Source organism: Podarcis filfolensis (assembly GCF_964270895.1).
Source record: "Podarcis filfolensis genome assembly, chromosome: 5".
NCBI classification, from domain to species: domain Eukaryota; kingdom Metazoa; phylum Chordata; class Lepidosauria; order Squamata; family Lacertidae; genus Podarcis; species Podarcis filfolensis.
This window is the reverse complement of record NC_139608.1, coordinates 3,291,341-3,304,957: the sequence shown is the minus strand read 5'-3', so window position 1 is coordinate 3,304,957 and position 13,617 is coordinate 3,291,341. Positions and strand designations below refer to the sequence as shown.

The window sequence follows — 13,617 nt, the reverse complement described above, 5'->3', positions numbered from 1 at the left end:
CACATTGCAAGTCACTCTTGTGGAACGTTCAGGGAGGCAGGAGAGGATATATCGTTAAATAATATCCTTCCTAACTTGTGTTAGCAAGTCCCTTTACTTAGCAGAGTGCACCCCCCATTCTAATACACAGCGGTTAACTTGTTGCAGGCTCGTTTGAGCCTCTCAATATAAAATTCCTGGTAAGATCCCTTCTTTTCCCTCTTAAAAAGAATAGACACGACAATCTTGTGTTAAAAGTATAAAAGTAGTTTACTCACATTCATTCAGTTCACAGTTGGATCCCTGAAGGCAGACTTAGGTTACTAAAGTATATATATATATATATATACACATGTGGAACTATCCCATAAGGGAGTTAGTCCCAAGTGACTGCAGGCAGGCAGTCATTTCTGCTGACACGTTGAAAGCAAGATGGAGAAGGGGAGAAATAGAAAGAGAAGGGGGGCTGTGTGCCTTTTGGTTTTGTTAACTGCACAGGTAAGGTCACTCCCACGTCTAGTCGCATGCAAAGGAAGTTTTGTCCCAGCCCAGCAGGAAACAGGAAGTTAGATTCTTGGCTGGTACAAAGCATCCTGCTGCTTGCTCACTCTAGGAATGTTGTACTTGACTGCTATGTGTTTCACATCCCACAACTCTGATGTGCCCTTTTTAATCCCTTCTTGCAAAAAAGTTCCTGCTTCAAAGTGTCATGGTTATAAATTTTCTTTCTGTCCTTTTGTTCAGGTGAAAAAGTGGTGTCATGATGGAGACCTCTAAAACTATCCTTGACTATGGTCATCTCGAGTTTCTCTGGTTTTAGGAGGATTGAGTCCAGTGCAGGCTCTTCACTTTAATATTTGTTTAAGTGGAGATGTCAGGAGGTCTTTTACAGGCCAAGGACATCCTTGAACCCAGCACACTAACTGATGATGGCCCTCATGCTTAAGACGTGTGTCTGCAAAAAATAATAAAAATAAAAATAAAAAATTCCAGAATGGTTAGACACGTACCATTTTCACAGATAAAATATTTTGGCAGTGAAATAAACTGGCCACACAAACTTTTTAAAGTATATTGGCTCTTACCTTAAGATATTAAAATTTGTTCTGGTGAGAAGCAGAAAAGTCAGCTATCAGTAGCTGTTAGGAAAGAGAGTGACACCAATGTGATGAAACCTTTCTAGCTCAGCCTTCCACAACTCAGTGCCTTCCCGATGTTTTGGACTATGCATCCCATAATTGTTAGCCACATTTGGCCATGTTGACCAGGCTTAATGGTGTGGGAATGTTCAGGGAGGCAGGAGAGGATATATTGTTTAATTATATCCTTTCCAACTTGTGTTAACAAGTTCTACAATTTAGCAGAGTAACATCCCCCCTTTTAAACTTGCACAGCGGATAGGTTTGCCAGGCTTGTATAAGCCTCTAAAATAAGTTTCCTGTAATTTCACCTTTAGCCTCTCATAAAAAGAATAGACATGACACAGTCTTGTAGAAAAGTATATAAAAGAGTTTACTCACATTCTGTTCACAAATGGATCCCAGAAGGCAGACTTAAGTTACAAAATATATACACCCGGAATCTATCCCATAAAGAGATAGTCCCTTTGTCCTTTCTTGGCTGCAAGCCAAGAGAGCATCTCACACTAAGCAGATGTTGCTTCTTTGAGGAATAGAGTCAGAGAGATAGATGGCTGCCTCCACTGAGGTATTTTGTTACCTACACAGGTGAGGCCACACCCACCTCTGGGCACATGCAGTGGAAGTCTGTCCCAGTCCAGGAGGAAACAGGAAGTTCCAACTGGCTGGTCCAGACATTCCCTTTTATGTCCACTCTAGGAATGTTGTACTTGACGGGTCTGTATTTCACATCCCACAGATGGGAGTCCTAGTCCAGGAGATCTGGGTTGGGGAAGACTGTTTACATTATCTGCTTAGGTGTGGTTTGGTAATTAAATACGTTGCACTGAATCTCTTTCATAAGAAAACTTGTTGGATCAGGCCAATAGCCCATCTGTTCCAGCATTTGCCAAACACATTTTGCAATAATCAATCATCTCTCATGCAAATTATCCTAGTAGTTAATGACAATCATATATACCAGCAGAGGATGTAACCCAATGTCCAGTACAGTGGTACCTCGGGTTAAGAACTTAATTCATTCTGGAGGTTCGTTCTTACCTGAAACTGTTCTTAACCTGAAGCACCACTTTAGCTAATGGGTCCTCCTGCTGCCGCCGCCACGCAATTTCTGTTCTCATCCTGAAGCAAAGTTCTTAACTCAAGGTACTATTTCTGGGTTAGCGGAGTCTGTCACCTGAAGCATATGTAATCTGAAGTGTATGTAACCCGATGTACCACTGTACTGTGTTGAAAAGATCATTCCCGCATGTTGCGTTCTGGACTGGCCCACAGTTGTCCGGTAGCCAGAGCAGCTACTTGCATTGCAGAAAGTCCCAAGTATCTCCCTTCAACACATTCACAAAAACTTGGCTTTCAAGCGACAAGGAATGGAAAAGACCCTTGTCTCCCTTGGGTCGTACAAAGCTACGGCCAACTAGAGCTGGAAAGATGCAGCAATGGCCTGATCCATTAAGAGGCAGCCTCATGTCTTCACCATCACATAATTTCCCCCTAATTAAAAGCAAGAAAAGATGCTCCCTTTATAAAGGGCATGCTTATAATGGACAGCAACTTAGATTCTTCTCCTTCTCCTTCTCCTTCTCCTTCTCCTTCTCCTTCTCCTTCTCCTTCTCCTTCTCCTTCTCCTTCTTCTCCTTCTCCTCCTCCTCCTCCTCCTCCTCCTCCTTCTCCTTCTCCTTCTTGGCTTATAAGGTCTTAAGAACATAAAAAGATCCTGCTGGATCATGCCAATGGCGTATCTAGTATCTGTGGGAATGTTCAGGGAGGCAGGAGAGGATATATTGTTTATCAATATCCTTCCTAACTTGCGCTAGCAAGTTCCTTAACTTAGCAGAGTTTCACATTCCCGTTTTAAATGCACAGCATATAGCTGGTTGCAGGCTTGTGTAAGCCTCTCACTATTATATACAATTCAGTATTGAATTTTATATTCCTGGTAAGTTCCTTTTTATCCCTCTTAGAAGAATAAACACACAACAATATTGGGGATAGTATATAAAAGACTTTTACTCACACCTTCAGTTCGCAGTTGGATCCCTGATGGCAGACTTAGTTACAAAGTATATACATGTGGATCTATCCCATATGGGGATAATCCCAGTGTCCTCTGTTGGCTGGAAGCCAACAGAGCATCTCTTGCTAAAGAGCTGCTCCAATGATGAAGTAAGACAAAGAGAGGAAGTGTGCAGCGTGCCTTGTCCTTTTGTGTGACCTAGGAAGGTAAGGTCATGCCCACCTCTAGTCACATGCAAAGGAAAGATGCTCCAGCCCAGGAGGAAACAGGAAGTTTTCAACTGATTCTGAAGACCAAAGATTCCCCCGCATGTCCACTCTAGGAAAACAAGGAATGTTGTACTTGACTGCTACTTATATATCACATCCCACAGTATCCTGTTCTCACAGTGGCCAAACAGATGCTCTGATGGGAAACTCACAAGCAGGACCTGAGCATAAGAGACCTCTCTCCTCCTGTGATTTCCAGCAACTGGTATTCAGAGGCAGAGTATAGACATCCTGACTAGTCGCCATTGATAGTGTTCTCCTCCTCCATGAATTTGTCTAATCCTCTTTTAAATTCTTCTAGGTTGGTGGCCCTCACAGCCTCCTGCAAGTTCCAAAGTTTAACTATTCATGACAAGAGCATAGCTGTCAACTGTCCCTTATTTGAAGGGACAGTCCCTTATTCCAGCGCCATGTCCCGTTGCTGTCCCTTATTGATGGATGTCCCTTAAATGTCCCTTAAATGATGTCCCTTAAATTTCAAAGGAAGCAGCTCATCTCCCTCCCTCCCTGCTGGCCAGGGAGGAGGGAGGCTCCAACTGTGTTGCTTGGCTGTGTTGCTCACCCAATAAGAAGTCTAAGAACGACTGGGGGTGGAGCTTGCATGCCTTGTGTGTGGCTAGTTAATGCAAGCTGAGGGGGTTTTGAATGCTGGACGCCATTTTGTTGCACGTGCTGCTGCAAACTTTGCAGTGCAAAGCCAGGCCGGGGAGCCATCTTAAGTTGAGGCTGCATAGGCCTTGTGGTGCATGTGATTCAGATTCTATTCAGTTGAACCTCTGGTTACAAAGTTGGTTGGACAGTGTTCTCGAAGCTACCCAGCATGAGTTTGACCAGACTGCAGGAGGACAGGAAGACTGGAGTGCCTGGAACAGGTGAGGCTGCAGGTCCCTTATTTTCAAGGCTGCTGGTCCCTTATTTTCAAATCTGTAAGTTGACAGCTATGGACAAGAGACCAAAAAAAAAAAAAAAGGTCTCAAAGTGACTTAAAAGCATTTAAAGAGCCTAAGTATAAATGAATGGCTACATTAAATAGCTCATAAGCAGTCACAGAGAAACCCTTTGGCAGCAACACCTCCTCAGTGGCAGCTGTTTTTTTGTGGTTGTGTACAAAAGTTCACAATTTCCACACAGTCACAGACCGTACGCCAGACCTTGTTCTTTCAATCTGCTTCCACAACATTAGGGCTAGAGAGAGAGTTTTGCGTGTCTCATTCCTCGTCCCGCAATGTCAAGGACACACACACAGAGGCTGGAAGGAGGCTAAATATTTCATTAAATTCTCATGTTACGGATTCCTACTGATTCTGAAGAACAGTAGTGGGGTTTGGCAGCAAGGAAGACCTTCAGTTGAGCTATGTGGTCTGCCCTCCATGCAGTTTCAGGGGAAATCACATTAGTGCTTGTGAACCAAACATCACCGTAATATGTCAAAGTCTTCCAGGAAACAACAGTAGACTTTGGCTCCTGGGCCTAGGACAGTTCATTTCATGCCCAGTGCTCCCCAGTCCCCAGGAGAAGGGTCATAGCTCAGTGGCAGAAGATTTTAGGTTCAATCCCTGCCATCTCCAGGTTCCCAATGGGTGACAACTTGTCTAATAATTCTGGGGAGCTGCTGCCAGTCCGTGTAGACAGCACTGAGCTAGATGGGACCAATGGTCTGATGAGGCAGCTTCCCAAGTTCCTATTAAATCAGCCCATGGTTCAGAACCATGAGGTCTGGAAACTTGTTTTATTTCAAAGTGAAGAGCTGTGGCTCAGGGGCAGAGAATGTGGTTTGAGGGAAGGAAATCTGCAAGATCTCTGCTGCAATCACCACAACTGGAACGCCATATACAGTTCTGGTCACCTGGCCTCAATAAAGGATCTTGTAGAACTGGGAAAGGAACAGGATGCTGGACTAGATGGGCCCCTGGCCTGATCCAGCAAGTTCTTCTTACGCTCTTACGGCTATGATTGCAAGGAGGCGGCCAGGCACACACTCAGGCCACAGGCGTTAATCCGGAGTTAAGAGAGGGCTCGTGTACCCACGGGGTAAGAAGAGAAGCCGATTGTGCCCGAGGTTACAAGGGAAATTGGATCTATCCGAAGGAGAGGGCCCAATCCGGCGGTAAATTCTGCGGCTTCACCTTCGTTTCAGTGGACCGTGCGCAGCAGAACTTCCCTCCGGATTGGCCCCCAAAGCTCTACCTAGACGCCTTAAGGCTTCAGTCCTGAGCAAATTCGGAGAAGCGGATCCGACCAGACTTCCATTCGGCTGCGTGAAAAACGAAGCAGCGCGCCTGGAGGTTTTCATGAGCGGGTCTCTAGTCAGTTTCCTGGCTCCACGTCTGTCATATCCACCCTCTCTGGAAGGAGCAAGCTCCTGCCCTTTGCAGCTGCTCCGGGAGAGTACCAATTCCTCCATGGGGAGGGAAGGAGGGATTCGCAAACGTCCCCCTGCTCGCCCTCCCCTCCACCCGACGCCCACTCCTCCAGGCCAAAGATCTCCCCTGTGCGTTCGGACTTGCGAGCGCGCCTGTGGGAACTTTGTGTACCGATTCTCCGCTAATAGGGCATCTTTGCGGCCAGCGAAGAGATTTGGGGTTGCGTGTGTGTGCGCGCGCGCGTTGCGTGTCCTGTGGGAGCAAGCGTCGCCATCCCTCCTCCTCCTCCTCCTCTTCTTTTAGCCCTCCCTCTGCAGACACGTGTCAGCCCCCTCACTTGGGGGGTAACAGATCCGCGCGCTTAATGGGGCGTCAAAAAGCGCCGGGCTTCTTTTTGCGGGGAGGGGGAGTTGATACACCCCTTCCTTGACGTCAGCAAAAGGCATTATAAAAGGGGGGCGTCGGTAGAGATCCCAGAAGCCACGATCTCTCCCCGTGAGCTTAGCAGCGATCCCAAGGAGCGGAGACGTCGCAGCAGCAGCAGCGCCACTTCATCGTCTCGCCCCGTCCCGTCGGGCTCCCGTGCGCTCTTCGCCTCCTTTCTCCGCTCGCTTTCCCCGGGAAAGAGCTGCTCTCTCAGGCTTCGCCAGCATGCTGACCTGCCGCCTCCAGTGCGCCCTCGCCCTGCTCATCTCGGTCGCCCTGGCGCTGAGCACCGTGGCCGCCGCCCCCTCGGACCCGAGGCTCCGGCAATTCCTGCAGAAGTCGCTGGCCGCAGCGGCGGGGAAACAGGTAAGGGACCCAGGAATCAGAGGGAGGGTGGAGGGAGAAAAGGGCGTGGGGAGCAGAGCTTGAAGGAAACCGGAGCGTCTCTGAGCAGGTGCAGAATCCCTTTTCCTTATCGCTACTTCGAAGCAGTAGCAGCTGCTGGATCAGACCCTAGATCTCCTTCCCCTTAATGCAGAGGTAGACTGCCGCTGTCCGTAGAGGCTCCACTCCTCAGTTCTATAAAGAGCTAATACGAACAGCAGAAGATATGCCAAATGGGTGTTTGGCAACAGGTAATTTTATTTTATTCATTTAATAAGATTTCCCCTAGAAATGGTAAATCCGGATTAACTGGGTGGGGATACAGGTTGGCATTTTGATGAAGCCCACTGCACCACGGAACTACTGAGTTAAGTCTCACAGGTAGCACTGACCTCTCAGCAGACAACGGGTTGGAAGCGACCTTACATGCACTTACTGGGGGTAAATCTATTTGCACTCAGTGGGGGGCTAGATGACCCAGGCCTTCCAATTCTACAGTTCTATGATTATATGCGTAAGCTTGTGCTGTAGCAAGTGTTTAAGAACACAAGACAAAGGCAGTAAACGAGCAGCGTGAACTTCAAAAAAATCAGTCATAAAGCCAGCCTCAGATGCAACCACACCACAACCGAAATTCATCCCGCTCGCTGATATAGACATCTAGGAGACATGGCTGAGAGACGCAAATTCCAAAGATCCTAGGACTTCCTCGACAGTTTGGGTGTGTCTTAGACTAAACTCTGACCAGGGGGAAGCCTGTAGCTCAGAGTGCAAGCACGCCATGCTCCGTGGTTTAATCCTTGGCCAAAGCTCAGTGACAGAACATCTGCTTTGCATGCAGAACGTCCCAAACTCAATTGGCAACCTCTCTAGGTAAGGCTGGGAGAGCCTCCTGCTGGAAACCACAGAGAGCCACTGGTCAGGGTGGCCAACAGTAGGCTAGTTGGGTCAGCAGGTTCTGACCCAGTATAAGGCAGGTTCCCATGTTCCTTTTAAACCAGACCTTAATTCGGGACCATGAGAACTGGAATCTGTTTTATTTTTCAGGGGAAGAGTTCAGTGGTAGAGCATATGCATCTGCGCTGCAATTTCTCCACCTCACATTGTTGTCATCAATTTCAAAAGCACAAATAAACACATGCAACACTAGAGAAAAGCTTCCCCAGAATTTCCTAACAGCAGAAAGCATTTTTATGTTTTCACCCAGTCCTTTTATGTAATAGGGAACTGGCCAGGGCTAAGAGAGTTGTTTGATGCTGAGCTCTCCGTGGTGCTGAAAAGAACATCACTCCAACAGCTCAGCCTGACCAAGGCTACTCAGAAGGAAGCCTTGCATCCTAGCGAGTGTGTTTACATTGCAGGCTTAAGAAAGGGACCAGAGGGATGTTGCAGAGGGGAAAGGAAGTTGGCTTCAATACCATGTAAGAGCACAGAGTTTCAGGGGCCAACTGTGTTGGCAAGCATAGGAACAAAGAAAGCTGCCTCACACTGACTGTTGGTCCATCTTGCTCAGTATTATCCACAGTGATTGGCAGAACCTTTCCAGGGTTTCAGACAGGGAGTCTTCCCCAGCTACCTGGAGATGTTTGGGTTTGAATCTGGGACCTTTTGCCGGCAAAGCATGCTCTCTACCACTGAGCCGAGCAAATGTTTGAGCTGCACAAAATGGCTCAATGCAATAGTGAGATGCAAATACAGTGGTACCTTGGGTTAAGAACTTAATTCGTTCTGGAGGTCCGTTCTTAACCTGAAACTGTTATTAACCTGAGGTACCACTTTAGCTAATGGGGCCTCCCGCTGCCACCACTGCGCCATTTCTGTTCTCATCCTGAAGCAAAGTTCTTAACCCGAGGTACTATTTCTGGATTAGCGGAGTCTGTATCCTGAAGCGTCTGTAACCTGAAGCGTCTGTAACCTGAGGTACCACTGTAACTCTTTTTAAAGGTGCTGGTCCAATAGCTGGAGAATCTTTTAAATTTTCTCTGTCTTTCCCACTGAAAATCTCCACCATCTTAAAGAGCTGGTTCATACATGCTGTGACCTACCATTCTGAGTGGATCCAGATTCCTGCTTCCTTCCGCTTTTGTTAGATGCTGTCTTCTGCAATAGCTGCATCCGCAGGAAGCCAGACCATTTGGTCCCTCTAGCCCAGCATTGTCTACACTAAGTGGCAATGGTTCTGAGGCATGTTTCAGGTGGGGAGTTTCTTCCAGCCTTAAGCGGAGACAACGGGGATCAAGCCTGGGACCTTCTGTGTGCCAAGCAGATGCTGTACCATTGAGCTAGGGTCCTTTCATTTGGCAGTGGGTGCCAAAGGGAGTGAGGAATGGCAGGAGCTGGCACTGCCCTCCACCCCCAAGCCACGAACATTTCTCTTTCAGAAAATGTGATGGCCTCAAAATCCGCTACATGGTGAACCTCTCTAGATGATGGGCCTCCTGTTCAGGGCCAGTCCTACTGTGGGTGGTGATCATGTGGAAGATCCAAACCAACCTCTTTTCCTTGGATCAATTATTGTACAGATCACAGCTCCGTCTGCAAATAATTGGGGGGGGGGATAGGAGAGGGTATGAGGTGAGATCTTCAGATCTGCCTTGGTGGATCTGACGAAAGTTCACCTAGTTCAGCATTTGCCCGCAATTGCCAGCCAGAAGCTCCTGGAAAACTGAGAAGAAAATTACTTACTATTTTCAGCTGTTGTTTGTGTCCCCCCCCCCCAAAGAAAACCTCACCTCTGGTACTGAGAGGCAAAATGTGTCTGTACATGGAGACGGCTTTAGCTATTTTCTTCAGCAGCCGCTTCTGGATCCGTCTTATATGATCTAATCTAATACTGAAGTCGGACCACTGTTCCATCTTGTTCAGCATGGTTGACACGGACCGGCAGTTGCTCCCCAGGGTGTAGGTGGGTTTTCTCCCAGACCTATCTGGAGAGGTTTGAACCTGGGGTCATCTGCATGCCAAATAGATGCTTTCTTTCTCTCTCTCTTTTTTAACCATAATATTTATTAATTTTCAACAGACATAACAAAAAAGAGAATATGCAACAACACAACAACAACAACACAATAAAAAAGTGAAAAATAAGAAAAAAGAATAACAAACTTAACATACCTAAACAGAAAAAAAGAAACTCAGCCAATTAATTAAAATCCATTTTCATAAACATTTTAGTTGACTTCCTCTAATCTCCTCCATCTGAATTTTCTCTTAATTTGAATGTAGCAGTTTCCAATATCATTATTTCATAAAACAATATTACAGTCATATTCCAATTTCTTTACCTTTCTTATAGTACATTTTCTTATTTATACATTTAAATCTAATTTAATCCTAAACCTGATTGGTTCTTTCAAGTGGTTACATAGCTTTAATATTAGAATATTTATTCAAATAGTCTTTAAATTTCTTCCAATCTTCTTGGTAGTCCTCTTCTTTCTGGTCGTGGATTCTTCCGGTGAGATCAGCCAACTCCATAAATTCCATCATCTCAAACAGATGCTTTCTCATGGAGGTATGATCCTTCCCAATTAGGAACATGAGGAACTGTGTTATAACGAGTCAGATCAGTGGTCCACCCAGCTCAGGAGACGGCAATGGCTCTCCAGGGTTTCAGGCAGAAAGGGGCCTTTCCAAGGATGGAGTGGGGAATCTCTGGACCGCAGACCAAACATGGCCCGCCAGGCCTCTCCATCCAGCCCAGACCACACCCCCTCTTCCCAGACCACACCCCTCCCCAGCTCTGCTTTGTGCTCTCCTTGAACACCTTTGCCTGACTAGAATGTCTCCTTGAACTTGCCTGCCTCAATGGAGGTGTGTGGATAGGGGTGTAGCCTACCATGCGAATGTAAGATTCACACCTGTTGCTCCGCCCTCTGTTGTCTTCGGCTCCATCCACTACTGGCATGTGACCACCAGAACATTTCCCATGAGGTCATGTGGCCCTCGGGCTGTGAAAGATTCCCCACGGCCATTCTAGGTCCTCTTCAAGCTGTGCCTTTGTCCGAGATGAAATGAATGTAAATAGAAGGCATTGCCCAGGGATACAGAACCAGTTTCTGCCCCAGTGGCTCATGTGGTCATCATCAAAAAAACTATTGACATGAGCCACTCTCTTGTCTGATATGCAATATTGGTTAATTGTTTTTTTTGGTCAAAAAACACAAACATAACAAAAAGAGAGAAAACAACAACAACAACAACAACAACAACAAACGAAAGTGTAAACCATAAAGCATCTCAGTCTGGGAGGACAAAAGGACAAAGATATAGTGCATTCATTTATTTTATAAAACTGATTGTAAAAGAAAACCTCAAAGCAGTTTACAAAGAGAATGCAGCAAAAAAATTATCAATCAAATCAGTTAAAACAACTCTTTAAGATATTCAAAAGGTAAAACTGGCAATGAAATGAAGTAAAAACAGACTCACACATGCATCAGCTGTCTAAATATCTGGGTAGGTTTGTCCAGACAAAAATGTTTTTTTTGCAGGTGGTTAAAAGAGTACAGTGCAGGTACCTGTCAATAGCCAGGGAGTTTAAAGTGTAGGTGCTGATTTCTCACAAATGCAGAATGAATATTATGTGGCACCTGTAACGGTGCCAGCTGCAAAGGAGTAATCAAGTATTGACTCATGCAAAGATTCCCTTTTAACAACAAACAAAATCAAGGTATTCTCCACCTCTGAGTCCCGTCGTTATTGAGAATAGAGGTTCTGTGAAATCTGGTAGGAGCCAGACATTTGCACCTACATTTGCCCTGAGATGCAAGGAATCATGCCATATAGCAAGATATATACTGAGCTCAGTCCCTCTCTCTCTCTTCCTCAAAGGAACTGGCCAAGTACTTCCTGGCAGAATTGCTCTCAGAACCAAGCCAGACAGACAACGAGGCCCTGGAATCAGATGATTTGTCCCGTGGAGGCGAGCAGGATGAGGTGAGGCTGGAGCTGGAGAGATCGGCCAACTTGAACCCAGCTCTGGGACCCAGAGAACGCAAAGCCGGTTGCAAGAACTTCTTCTGGAAGACATTCACATCCTGTTAGCTCGATAAACCTCTTCCTTTCCCCCTGTCTCCACCTCCAGCCTCTCCTTTCTTTCCCAGTCCCTTCATGCCAGGAGCTGAAGACTGTATTGTATAAAATTCATTGTTAAGGTAATATGAAAAGGAAAAAAAAACACACCTCACTTTGATTTTGAAGTTGTTTTAATAAAACATTCAGTTTCAATTGTACACAATTTCCTTGGCGTTTGTGATTTCTGACTATTTCTTCATGACACGCTGACCCCCACCCCCTATCCCACATTGCAAATCACTCTGATGTGCCCTTTTAAATCCCTTCTTGCAATAAAGTTTATGCTTCAAAGTGTCATGGTTATAAATTTTCTTTCTGTCCTTCTGTAGAGTTCAGGTGAAAAAGCGATGTCATGATGGAGACCTCTAAAACCATCCTTGACTATGGTCATCTCGAGTTTCTCTGGTTTAGGAGGATTGAGTCCAGTGCAGGCTCTTCAGTTTAATATTTGTTTAAGTGGAGATGTCAGGAGGTCTTTCACAGGCCAAGAAGATCCTTGAACCCAGCACACCAACTGATGTTGGCCCTCATGCTTAAGACGTGTGCTTGCAAAAAAAAAAAAAAAAAAGAGAGAAGGAATTTCCAGAATGGTTAGACACGTGCCATTTTCACAGATAAGACATTTTGGCAGTGAAATAAACTGACCACACAAACTTTTTAAAGTATATTGGCTCTCGCCTTAAGATATTAAAATTTGTCCTGGTGAGAATCAGAAAAGTCAGCTATCAGTAGCTGTTAGAAAAGAGAGAGACACCACTGTGATGAAACCTTTCTAGCTCAGCCTTCCACAACTCAGTGCCTTCCAGATGTTTTGGACTACGCATCCCATAATTGTTAGCCACATTTGGCCATGTTGACCAGGCTTGATGGGAGTCCTAGTCCAAGAGATCTGGGTTGGGGAAGGCTGTTTACATTATCTGCTAAGGTGTGGTTTGGTAATTAAATATGTTGCTCTGAATATCTTTCATAAGAAAAGCTTGTTGGATCAGGCCAATAGCCCATCCGTTCCAGCATTTGTCAAACATATTCTGCAATAATCAATCATCTCTCATGCAAATTCTCTTAGTAGTTAATGACAATCATATATACCAGCAGAGGATGTAACCCAATGTCCAGTACAGTGGTACCTCGGGTTAAGAACCAAACATATTCTGCAAATGTTGGGAAAACAGTTCCCACGAGTCCTGGCTTGCACCGCCATAACAGTTGGGAAGTTCCACGTTCTCTTGTTTTGTCAGTTTCATAGAATCATAGAATCATAGAATCATAGAGTTGGAAGAGACCACAAGGGCCATCGAGTCCAACCCCCTGCCAAGCAGGAAACACCATCAGAGCACTCCTGACATATGGTTGTCAAGCCTCTGCTTAAAGACCTCCAAAGAAGGAGACTCCACCACACTCCTTGGCAGCAAATTCCACTATCAAACAGCTCTTACTGTCAGGAAGTTCTTCCTAATGTTTAGGTGGAATCTTCTTTCTTGTAGTTTGGATCCATTGCTCCGTGTCCGCTTCTCTGGAGCAGCAGAAAACAACCTTTCTCCCTCCTCTATGTGACATCCTTTTATATATTTGAACATGGCTATCATATCACCCCTTAACCTCCTCTTCTCCAGGCTAAACACGCCCAGCTCCCTTAGTCGTTCCTCATAAGGCATCGTTTCCAGGCCTTTGACCATTTTGGTTGCCCTCCTCTGGACACGTTCCAGTTTGTCAGTGTCCTTCTTGACAAACACGTTTAAAACACGTTGCTTGTCCACAAGGATTGAATGCATCGGAGGAGATGTGGAGTATCATTAAGGCTTTCTTTTTATTTATTAACTGCTGTTAATAAATGTTAACTGCTGCCTCCCTTGCTTTGGGAGGAGTGGGGCTGAAGCTGAGCTGTATCGTGAAATCAGTGGACAAATGGGTTTTTCTGAAAGGTTCCTGAGCAATGTCAAGGAGAAGTGGAACTAAATTCATGG

General features: G+C 45.7%; 1 protein-coding gene across 1 annotated transcript; it reads left to right on the top strand.

Annotated features, from left to right (window-relative positions):
• Positions 1–6,228: 6,228 nt before the first annotated feature.
• Positions 6,229–11,948, top strand: SST (somatostatin). Its single transcript, XM_083614926.1, has 2 exons — positions 6,229–6,559; positions 11,411–11,948. The coding sequence occupies exons 1-2, from the start codon at positions 6,419–6,421 to the stop codon at positions 11,621–11,623; spliced, it is 354 nt and encodes a 117-aa protein (XP_083471052.1). The 5' UTR covers positions 6,229–6,418; the 3' UTR covers positions 11,624–11,948.
• The last annotated feature ends 1,669 nt before the right edge of the window (positions 11,949–13,617 follow it).

Bases quoted from the DNA above. Each gene is read 5' to 3' on its own strand.
- SST (XM_083614926.1), top strand. From the start codon at position 6,419: ATGCTGACCTGCCGCCTCCAGTGCGCCCTCGCCCTGCTCATCTCGGTC. The intron at 6,560-11,410 runs GTAAGGGACCCA...TCTTCCTCAAAG, and splicing joins CCGCAGCGGCGGGGAAACAG to GAACTGGCCAAGTACTTCCT.